Below are 12247 nucleotides of genomic sequence, written 5' to 3'. Positions count from 1 at the left end.
CATGTTGACTCTGTTCTCCGCAGGGCTTATATTTGTCTTCCCAGTAGTTTTGGACAGGCACAGCTTTTGGATTTGAACCAAATACTTGACAGTTTGAAGCATTCGGCTTGATCTTTGCTGTGTTTCCAACAGGGAGGAAAAATCCCCATCCGATGGACGGCCCCGGAAGCCATCGCGTACAGAAAGTTCTCCTCCTCCAGCGACGTGTGGAGCTACGGCGTGGTCATGTGGGAGGTGATGTCCTATGGAGAGCGGCCGTACTGGAATCTCACCAACAGAGATGTGAGCGCTGCTTTGTCACATCTTTCACACAACAGGACAAACACTGGGAGCTCATGCAGGTTTGTTGCTTTAACTTATGCAGGTGATCAAATCTGTGGAGGAGGGCTACAGGCTGCCGGCTCCGATGGGCTGCCCTGGCGCTCTGCACACCCTCATGCTGGACTGCTGGCAGAAGGATCGCAGCGAGAGGCCACGCTTCTCCCAGATAGTCACCGTCCTCGACAAGCTAATCCGCAACCCGGAGAACCTGAAGTCCATGGATACGCTCTGCAGGTGGGCAGTTAGCTCAGCTGATCGGTGTCTGCAGCAACGCAACGTGGGAGCATTGTCTCACGTGCTTTTTCTTCTCATTTGGCCAGACAGCTCGCCAGCTTTTAGTCAAATATCGCTTTATGTGATTAAACTGCAAATCAACGCAGGCCTGCGAGGGTCTGAGAAGAGGATCTTCTGGTGACGGACTGCAAGGCGACCGAACGCCTGTCCCGTTGCAGGAGTAAATCCATGAGCACCAACGATTTTTTTTCTTTCAGTTTTGATACTAAGTAAAATTCCAGCCAGTATCAGCGATACTGATCCGACGCCAGTCATTTCTACAAAAAAACTAGTCTGTTTGGAAAATTACTTATAAAGAAGCCTTCCTACATTACTGTGGTCCCAATCAGACAACGATCTGGTGCATCACCACCACCTACTGGTAAGAGGTGTGGACCAGAATATTAGATGCAACAACTCAATGGTTAGTTGTTGGATCTATCAAATGGCTCATCTTGCAGCTTCCTCTAAATTTAAAGCCTGAAAACATCCAGAATCTCCATAAATGAGGACGATGATGTGGTTTTTGTTGGATTCCCTTCAACCCTGTGACAATGTGCCTGTAAAGCCAGAATCAACTTTTCTCGCTGATGTAATGCCAAACTTTGGATTGTTTTTTTTCCATTTTAGTTTATTTTTTCATCCATATATCAGACATAAGTGCACCACAGGAAAGCCATACATTTAAAGATTTAAATCAATTAACCAAAACAAAGTGTAGGCTGAACTAGCAGCTTATATGATAACAACCATTAGTTTTAAGTAAAAGGTAGCTTTTTAAATTTTTGCTTTTTATTTGGACTAAGTCATATTTTTGTTGTTTCTGTGTTAGAAAACTAACACCTAGCTGTATTCCCATTACTGACGAGCTACATATTTATCTCCGATTACTAAAATATTTATATTTTAGCATAAAAAGCAATTCTAGAGCATAACTAAGTGGTATCGGAGGTATTGATGTTTCAGTATTAATCTGCACGGCAGTAAAATCCAGTCTCTTCCTGCTGCTGTCCAGCGTGGCGGCTGTGGGATAAAGTTAAAGACTTAAGTTTCCCTCAAAGTTGTCTGGCAGATGAAGCGAGTGGTTGTGTTCATTTTCCATTAAGCTCATCTCTGATGGAAGCGCTGCACGTTAAGTAAAATCCTGGCTGCGATATTGCCATTGATCGGCGGAGGATCTGGGAGCAGGTTTGGGAGGACACCCGGGCTGAAGCTGGACCTGTGTAAATTGCTCAGTTCAGATCCCGGGTCCTATAGAGTCAGTGGTGCGTAGCACTGTGCATCTAAGGGAAACAGCAGGTAGAAGGAAAGGCAGAAAAGAAGGATTTCTTCTGGTATTAATCTATCCAAAGCAGCTATCGTGCAACCGCAGCCGCCACCTCCTCTCTATCATTTTAACTGTTATTGATTTTCTGTCTCGATATGCAGCGCATTTCAAAGCTCCCTTTTCCCCTGGCCTCTCTCGCTCTTCTCCTGTTCGGACTCTTTCCAACTAATCTTTTTGTCATCCTATTAATCTTTCTCTGCCATCTCTCTCTGTCTTTGCTGCAGTTTAAACAGCCCTCCGCTGATGGAGAGAGCCATGCCCGACTTCAGCAGCTGTAACTCAGTGGATGAGTGGCTGGACACCATAAAGATGGGCCGCTACAAAGAGCACTTTGCTGCAGGGGGCTACCATACTCTGGGTCACGTCATTAGCTTGAAGCAGGGGTAGGTGCAGCTGTACCGAAGAGCGGTAGTAGCTGAGAGGTGATGGCGAGCTGGCAGCCTCTAACAGCAGATGTAGGGGGGAAGTCAAAGCAGAAATTGATGCACACAGGCTGTAAACTGCTGAACAAACAGCTGGTTGTGCGTTCTGTTCACTTCAGAAAACAGGACTAGAGGCACCACTACGTAGTTTAAAATGATGGAAAAGACTTAAAAGTTGAAAATAAGTAACAATCGTCGAGTGATACTGCTTTAATGACACCACCACGTGCACAATCCTGTCACATGCGAAACTTCTCATTTATAATGAATTAACTGGACCAAAGAAAATCTTTTTCATGTTATTTATTACAGAGGAAGCCTGTAAGAGGCTTTAGTCCTGGGTGGAGGAGATGATGGGTGGAGCTGATGGATGGTGCTTTGGTATGACTAAAGTTTAGCAATGTTTGGTCCTAGAGCGCTGTAGTCCTGCAAGTTTTAGAGATTTCTAGATTTCAACACACCTGACTGAAATAAATGAGTCACAGAGCAGAACACGATAAACTGTTGGATTGGATTTAACTCAGGTGTGTTGGAGCAGGAAAACACTGCATGACGATCACCAGCTTGTTGGTGTCAGGGAGGGTGAGAGTGGGAAGGAGTTTGGAAATAATGCTCAGGTGGAGAAAGGTTGTCTTGCAGAGTTGTTGGATGTAAGCCTCAATAGTGAGATGAGCTAAGTGTTGGTAACTACTGACTTCCTGTGTCATGATGTGGTTTGTGTTTTTCCTTAGTTCAGGTTTCCTGTTTTATTTTGTAGTTTTTCCTGTTTGGTTCCCTTGTTTGTTGTTTAGCTTTATTGATTTCCTCATTGAGTTCACCTGGTCTTGTTTTAGTTCATTCCGTACACCTGTTTCTTGTTTGGTTCCCCCGTGTATTTATACCCCTCAGTTTTAGTCTTGCGTTGCTGGATCATTTGGTTGCACTACTTTGTTGTCCCTTGTTGTTAGTCCCCTGTGTGCCTTGTTAGAATAAACCTTCTGGAATCTGCTTCCCTGCTTCCCTGATCTCTGTATTTGGGTCAACACATTCACCATCCCTCACCGCCACCCTATAACATCCTGGCCAGAGAAATAAAAACCAGTTATGGTGGCAGTTCGGATTTGGTGAAGACTTTCAACAGAAGAGCCGTTTTTGCTCGATACAGAAGACAGATATGCAGAGGAACGCTTTCATCTGTCTCCTGTACCATTTTGGTCCATTAATGGTGGACCACTCGTAATTTGATCCATAACTGGGGAAATTGGGGAGCCTCGACTTGCCCTCAACAGATGACGAGGACAACTGTAGGGATGGCGGAAGCTTTTGAAGAAAGGTTGTGTGAGCATGTTGGACCCACCGCTAATTGGTGTCTGAAACTGAACCAGAACTTTGTCTTTTCCAGGCAGGCAGTGAGTGTAGAAAGCTACAATGATGGTAAGGATGATAAAGGTCGTGTATGGGTTGTCATGAAGAGTTGTATGTCATCGGCGTAATAGTGGAATGAAAATCTAAAGCACATCATCATGATCACAGCAAACAGGACCGCAGCAAATCTAAAAGGAGCCCACCAATTGATCGAGAAAATTACTTGACCACAATGACATATATAAACACTAAGAGAAATAAAAGATATGACCAAAGATCCACATATAGTTCAAAGTCAATGTGTGGAAGCTTAAACTTATATATTCTCACCCCAGTAATATGCAACAATCTTCAGCTATCATACCATTATGATAACACTCCTAAGAGCTACATAAGATTACAAAAATAATATGACTAATAACATTAGTCAGTATATCCAACCAATATCTCTAACCGATAGCTCTTTAGTAATTATATTATCCATATTATGTTATACAATCTATAAACGTACACTACTTACAATGATGAAGTTATGAAGTAATAATAATAATAATGACAATGAAAATAGCAACAATTATAAGAGATATAATAACAGAAATACTAACGTTATATAATACTTTTTTATTACCATTACTGTACCTGTTAGGTACCATCTCGTTATATATTGATTTAAATATTTGGACACCGCCTGTGACCCCACAAACACACACAGAAAAGCCTTTCCCGGTGTTTCCTGTGCATTTTAAATATCGTGTTCCTTCGAAAACAATACCCTCCACCTCTCTGGCTGAGGTTTTGTATGTGGGATGGAAATAAGTTCTTCCTAGCTTTGAGCATCATGCTGAGTGATGATTAACCAGGTTCTGAAGTTCTAGTAACTTGGAATGTAAAAGATTTTGATCTATTCCGAAATGTTAATACTAACAAATTCCCAAATGCTAAAGCAGTTATATAATGAACCAAAGCCTCAGTTTTATCAGCCAAACAGGCAACAAAAGTAACAAGGGGAAGGAGATATATTCTTTATAAGTACTCGCAGGAGAATTAGATGGCTTGATTGTTTAGGTTTTTCTGATCAAGGTCACCACTTATCAGAGTACAGCAAAACTAGAGGTGGTGGTTTACTACAGGGGTACCACACAGACAGTACAGTGGTGTAGGGGTTAGCACTGTAGCTTCACAGCAAGAAGGTTGCTAGTTCAAGTGTGTATGTTCTCCCCATGCATGTGTGGGCTCTCTCCAGGTACTCCAGCTTCCTCCCACCCACAAAGCGTGCATGTTACCTTAATTGATCACTTCTCACATGTAAGTCGCTGTGGATAAAAGCATCTGACAAATGGCTGTAGAAAGTCAGAATGATTTAAAACAGATAGTAATGGGAAAGGATCAGTCAGATTACACCTCCATAAAGACAGTGAAGCTTTCCCTTACCTCCAACATCAAACAGGAAGAGGGTTTAAGATGTAAAAACTCCTGACATTGAGGCGTATCTACCAGAGAAGAGGACGGATAACTTAGTAGTGATGAATAATCTACAGTCTGCTGTTAAAATCCATCTCAACAGCTCTGATTAATCTGATAAATACACTGTTCTCCTCTACTAGACAGTTACTTTACTGAATTCACAAGGCCTGTAGATGGACATGAAAATGTACTCATCTTAGTAAATTTGCTCCTAATAAATAAAATAATAATTTATTTGAACCTAAATCTGGACCCACAGAGAACATTTCTAAACTTTTATTGCAGTTTGAATCCATTTTTCCCTGAAAGGGGATGAAATGCAAAGATCCCCAACTCCAGACCTCCTGAGCTGGAGTCCTGCACGTTTTCGATGTTTCCCTGCTGCAACACACATGACTCATATTTAGGGATGTTTGATATTGGCTTTATTAACAATATACAATCCACAGATTTTATTGAAACCTTAATTACCAATACTAATATCAACTAATACCGATACAGACCCAAATGCTCTGAATAATAGTCTGGTTTGTTTTCTGTTTCTCCCCAGCTGTAGCAGCCGCTTGGCTGGTTCAGGTTTCAATCTACAGTTGTGGTTTTGTATATTTGTCTCCTTTTTCCTCTTTTGCCTCTGTCCATTCTTTACCCAGTCAGGTCCAGCATTAATCTGTGGATTCAGAAATGAACACATAAAAAATATGTTCATACTAATGCAGAACAGGACTGTACTGGGATGCTGCTTGGACCCACCAGTTGAGGTGTTGGGAGAGAAGAAGATAATTGCTCTTATATACTGAAGGACAATCCCTGTCCCCCCTCCCCTCCACTGGCTGGGAGCTGTAATGCTATAAAGTTGTTTACAATTGACCAGAAACATCAGAAGAAGAAGAAAAACACAAAGTTTTTTTGCTATTCTCCTCAAAATTCTTGTGGTGCTTTCTTATTTGGAGATTTCCACATTTCCCCTGTTCTCTGGTTTGTTCCTTTTCAATGGTTGCATGCCAGCTATCCAATTTAATACTGCCCCAGTGATTTCTGGTGGTATCGCTCCATTTTCTGTGTCATGGCTAAGTGCCCTGAAAACCGACCAAATCACATGCGTAAACAATGCAGGAGTCAGACGAAACTGTCCATCTGTTAGCGGATTGGTCTTCTGTGTCCAGCAGAAATGGCTTTTAACCCTGATAGCCTTGCAGGGCTCCTTCAGAGACAGACTAATGCATCCAAAGCGTGAAGGACCTGCAGCTCCTTGATTCTTAGAGCAGTAAGAATGGAAACCAGTGGTCCTCCCAGGAGACCACAGACACACTCATAAAATCCACCACAATATATTAATATATTTACCTAATTTTTCTTCCTATTATTATTACTCTTACGGTGTGTTCAGACCATTTTATTGTGTTTGAGCGTCAAGAGCAGCAGGTTTCCATGTAAAGTCTATGTGGAGGCGCGGCAAGGGGGCGTCGAGCTTTCTCGCGTCGCGTTTTGAGCGTTTTGGGCATCAGCGTTCCACGCGTCAAAAGCCAGAGATGGACAAAGCTGAACTTTGGCCGCTCGACGCGAGGCGTCAACCAATCAGAGCGATCAGCTCGCAGCTCCTGGAGGATTCCTGTGGTGAACCCAGACACAGGGCTGAGACGCCATTACTCCGTGCAATATTTAGGATAACCATTCCTTGCTAAAAAGCTGAATGTTACTGATTTGGCAACGTAGCAGGATACGTTGCCTAGCAACGCTTTGTTTGGGGGCGGCGGCTCTCTGCTGAGTGCGGCCCTTGTTGCATTAACACTGACTATTACTGCCCTACGACAACGTCCTCTAGCTTTATTTATTAAATAAAATCATGCCATCTCTCTACTGAATCCACCATCATTCAAACTGACCGGAAGGAAAGCGCCACCTCCCTCCTCTCTTTTCCGCCGCGTTTGCTGCTCGCTCCAGACACAAGCAGCAGGAGTGTTGGGAGCGTTTTGGGCGTCGGACACAAAAGTGGCAGTTTAGTGACCAGCGTCGAGCGTTCAGCGTTTTGAGCGTTTTCAACGCTCAAAATGCGTTTGGTCTGAACACACCGTTATATAGTAAAATGTTTGCCATGGATGGATGTTTGCCATGCTGTGTTGGTTTTCTGATGGACCAGGGACATCTTTGGTTCCCTCTCAGGAAAACAAAGTTTGATTTCTCAAGATAACGAGATAAAATGTCCTGTTATCTCAAGAAAACTGCTTCAGTGTTTATCCATAAAGCTCCTCTGCAAGGACCAACAAAGTGCTGGATGGGACGGTTCTGCTCTCACGATGGCAAACAGAGTGGTTCTACCATCATGATGCCAGACAGTCCATCCATCCATTTTCTGCCGCTTATCCAGAGTCAGGTCACATGGGAGGCAGCCTAAGCAGGGAAGCCCAGACTTCCCTCTCCACAGCAACATTTGCCAGCTCTGCAGGGGGGATCCCGAGGCGTTCCCAAGCCAGCAAGAGATAAAATCCTTCCAGCGTGTCCTGGGTCTTCCGTGGGGTCTCCTCCAGTAGTGACCCTCCCAGAACACCTTACCAGGGAGACGTCCAGGAGGCATCCTGCCCAGTTGCCCAAGCCACCTCAACTGACGGCTCTACTCTGAGCTCCTCCTGGACGACCAAGCTTCTTACCCTTTCTCTAAGGGAGAGCCCAGCCACCCTGCGAAGGAAACTCATTTCAGCCACCTGTATGCGCAATCTTGTTCTTTCGTGCACTACTCATAGCTCATGACCATAGGTGAGGGTAGGACCAATGATTGACTGGTAAGGTAAATCGAGAGCTTTGCTTTGTGGCTCAGCTCCTTCTTCACCATTACACCTGGCAATCTCATGCTCCATCCTTCCCTTACTTTTGAACAACACCTCCACTTGGGGCAGGATCTCACTCCCAACCCGGAGAGGACAACCCACCCTTTTTCCGATCAAGGACCATAGTTTCAGATTTAGAGGCACTGATTCTCATCCAAGCCATTCAAGCGAGAGCGAGAGATCACAACAAGATGAAGTCACCACTTCATTCGCAAAAAGCAGAGACCCAATCCTGAGGTCACCACGTCGGATTCCCCCAACGCCTCGGCACTGCCTAGAAATTCTGTCCACAAAAGTTATGAACAGAATCGGTGATAAAGAACAGCGTTGGCGGAGTCCAACCTTAACTGAACAAATTCAACTTACTGCCGGCAATGTGAACCAAGCTATGACACCTCTCCAACTCCACAAAGGACATGTAGACTTGTTTGGCAAACTCCCATGCCCCCTCCAGGACCCAAAACAGGGTATAGAGCTGGTCCACTGTTCTGCAACAGGGTGAAAACTGCATTGTCCCCCACAATCCGAGGTGTGATCTCCTGTAGTTGAAACACAACCTCCGGTAGCCCTCTTGATAAGGGGGGACCACCAACCGAGTGTGCCAGTCGAGGGGCACTGTCCCCGATGCCCATGCAATGCTGCAAAAGTGTGTCAGCTAAGACAGCTCCACAGCATCCAGAGCCTTTACCAACTCTGGCCGGATCCACCCCCGGGGCCTTGTTTCTCAACAACCTCAGCCCTGGAGATAGGAGAGTCCACTTCTGAGTCCCCCATTTTTGCCAATGGTCATCATCATAGGGGCCTCTGAGCTGCACTTAGTCTAGTCCCTCCCCAAGATACTTGTTTGCCATAGGTGATAAAGCCCCTGACAACATAGCTACTAGGATCTTCAGGACACACAAACCCCTCCATCACGATAGGGTGATGGCTGAGACGGTATATGACGATTCTGCTGTCTCGATGATGGACAGGACAGTTCTGCTGTCACAATGATGGACAGGACAGTTCTGCCATTGTGATGTTGAACCAAGCAGGACGGTTTGCCGTTGCAACGCTGAACAGGGGGTTAAAAAAATTGAGATTTAAAAATAAAACCTCTTAAATATCACATAAAATGACAATAAAAATGTCTCAACATAAAGATTAGAAAATTTCTCAAGATATTTAGCTACAATGTGAGTGAAACTGCAAGTCGCACTTTAAATAAAATGCCTTTAGACTTGTGCGATGCAGAGCTTATTGAACCTGTTTTTGTGCCCTGCAGAGACATCCAGAGGCTTGGAGTGACGCTGATGGGCCATCAGAAGAAGATTATGACCAGCGTCCAGCTGATGAGGGCACAAGCCCTCAACAAGAGTGTCCCATCAGTGCACGTATAACTTCCAGCTGAGGTTTCACCTGCTGAGATGTAGAAAGCAAGGCTTCTGTAAGGTCGAAAAGGACTCCATGGGAATCATCAGACAAACAGGAGAAGACATGCTGGAACTTTACCAGATTTTCACTTGGGAGATGGACAAAAGGTGAAAGGTTTTATCTGCAGCACAAGTTAACATGACTTGTCTGGGACTGACTTTTCAGTTTTTTCTTCCTACCAGTTACATTTTCTGTCTTGTTTATGAATGGAAAGACTGCCTTAATTACCACAAATTATTTTCATTTTATTGTCTACAAAGAGGAGATAATTTATCATGAATTTATCAGAGTAATATGATTTACTGGGACAATAAAGAGCAGCAGCAGCTTGAAGAAAATGAGGCTCAAAATTAATCTTGAGCGAAGAAAAGGCCAGTTCAACCGAGTTGTCTTCGTTGCGGAGAAGACCTGCTTCATACCAGCCTGTCAACAGAAGGCTCATGTCTCCACCATCCACCCTCCATGAATGACGCGTGGGAGCTGTTGAGCCCTCCGCCCAGTCTGAAGCTGCATAGCGCACAACGTGGCAGTGTGTGATTCGTTACAGTGCACTTTATTCTACAATCTCTTGTGTTGTAGAGGTTCAGCAGTTGTGTCACTTATCTCTTTGCAGCCTTGACTGGAGCCACAACATCAGGCATTTACACATGTATCTCTCTCACAAATTTCAGCTAAATACAATATAAAATCCAAAACAATAAGTCTAACACTCGTTAGTGTTGTAATTAGCTCGTTTGTGGGATTTCTATAAAAACTTTGTCTGTGTCCATAAACATGAAAAAACAGATTCCAAACAATATTTTTAATATGCATAAATGGAACTAATATTGGCCGTTTTGAGATCGTGATTATTTAGAGTTTTTGTTTGGTTGGTTGCGATTAATTTTTAATTGGTGAGGTTTCGGGTTTAAATGTAAAGCAGGCAGTAATTCCTGGAGGAAAATTTCTTCTCTGGCTGATTTTTTAGGCCTAGCATATCAGGCTACATGCTATCCCTTTATTCATGTCTGATATGGAAACATATTTGCTACGCTTAGAAAAATCTGAAAAGATTTTGCAACCCCAAAATATTGATTATTGTACAGTTTTATGACCAAAATAGTCATCAGCTAGCTTTTTTTTCTTTCTTTTTGTGTGTTAGCCTTGTAGCATACAGAAAGCTAATACAAACTAGCTGATGTTGTAGAGCTAGCTTATTTATTGTTTAACATTGGTGCACAATGCGAGAGCTAATTAGCTAGCAGGTAATATATCCGAATACAAAAGAGTCACGTGTATTTGAGAAAATATATCAGTAAAACATAATCTATAACTTGTTTTCTGATATTTGGACCATCCAAACCTTTATTGTGGCTTCCAACGTCACACTAAATATGATCTCATGCTGTTTTCCAAACTGCTGTCACATAAAACACATACTGGGTAGTAGAGGTGAGGAAAAGACTTTTTTAGATTCGTCGCAATCCAGACGTGTCTGATTTCAAATGGATGAACTAGTATAAAATATGTATTATGTAACATTATTAATAACACGAGGAATACAAAAGTGGAACTAGGAATGGTGAAAGTGCGGAACCGATGGCTGAGTGGGAAATCTGACCGACAACCTCTGCTTCATAAGCTTGTTTACTGTTGTTTACAAATGTCTGAAAACAACAGAAGAAGAATAAAACCACAAAGACTTTTTTGTTGTTCTCAACTTCTTCTGCATCTGCTTCGGGTGTTTTTTGTTCTATGGTTTATGCGTCATCCTTTTTCGGTTTCTTCCTCTTCTTTCAGCTTACAACTCAATACTGCCTCAGAGGTTTCTGGCGTGACTGCTCCGTTTTCTGCGTCAAGTGACGGAAAGCTAGCTTCTTTAAAAAGGAACTTAAATACGAGCGTAACCGAGACGGACAGGAGACGGACGAAACTATTCATCTGTGTCTTCTGTCTTCTGTGTCCAGCATTAACGTGCTTTCATCAAAACTAAACGTAAGGTGCCGGAAGGTTCTCACCCCTACTACGCAGTATGCAGTGTACAGTGCTCACTGTAGGGCTGTGACAATATTGTCCTGATTCGATTTGAATTGCGATTATCACAATTCTTCAATATTGCTGATTTTTGTAGATTTAAAACAAAAAAAAATGTATAGAACTTTTTTTTTGCTCTCCAAACCACACAGTAGCCAGACCGTCGTTCTGCTGCTATAATGTCCAAGAAGACAAGTAAAAAGATCAATAAAAAAAAATAAAATAACAAAAAAAATAATAATAATAATAGATTATTATTTGAAAAAAAAATTCAAAATTTGAAAAAGATTAGGGTTTTGTTTTTTTTTTTAATCAAAAAAATGTTTTGGTTTTTTTTTTGTTTTTTTGGGGTTTTTTTTTTTTTTTTTTTAATCAAAATAAAATCAATTTCAAAATTTTGAGGCAAAAAAATCCCCAAAATCTGTAGGTATACTACACGGTTTGAAAAATAGCCCGTATGTAAAATTTAAACACTTGTTCGTTCGACACCCCCAATAGCATAAAAATATGTCAGTTTATATTTAACATAAAAAAAGTCTTTTATTATTAATTCAGAAATAAATGATACACGTTTTTAGCCTACGACCAAAATGACTTGAATTAGCATAACATTTTAAATATACCTGCAGTTTTACTGTCTTTCTGAATTATGTTTACTGCTTGCTGGGAGGAGTGTGTTACACCTGAACGTTATTTTCTTCCTCACTTGTTGGAACTAAAGAAACAGAGACATGTTAAATTCATGGCAGCCACTTCTTCTGGGACCACAACTCATCAGTGCAATAAATCTCCACCTCAGAGAACATATCCAGACACAGGTTTCTGTGTGAATGTGGGGAAAATGATGA

General features: G+C 42.4%; 1 protein-coding gene across 1 annotated transcript in view; it reads left to right on the top strand.

Annotated features, from left to right (window-relative positions):
• Nucleotides 1-9352, top strand: part of epha8 (eph receptor A8) — a gene marked incomplete at both ends in the record, with an annotated part of 183131 nt that extends 173779 nt beyond the window's left edge. Inside the window, 4 exons of the mRNA XM_079242729.1 lie at nucleotides 133-282; nucleotides 365-555; nucleotides 2146-2304; nucleotides 9238-9352. Coding sequence (XP_079098855.1) covers nucleotides 133-282; nucleotides 365-555; nucleotides 2146-2304; nucleotides 9238-9352 — 615 coding nt within the window. The remainder of the gene's footprint in view (nucleotides 1-132; nucleotides 283-364; nucleotides 556-2145; nucleotides 2305-9237) is intronic.
• Nucleotides 9353-12247: the final 2895 nt, after the last annotated feature.

This window comes from Telmatherina bonti (genome assembly GCF_933228915.1).
Source record: "Telmatherina bonti genome assembly, chromosome: 6".
Taxonomy (NCBI): Eukaryota; Metazoa; Chordata; class Actinopteri; order Atheriniformes; family Telmatherinidae; genus Telmatherina; species Telmatherina bonti.
Note: the sequence above shows the minus strand (reverse complement) of the source record. Positions and strands in the feature narration are given on the sequence as shown.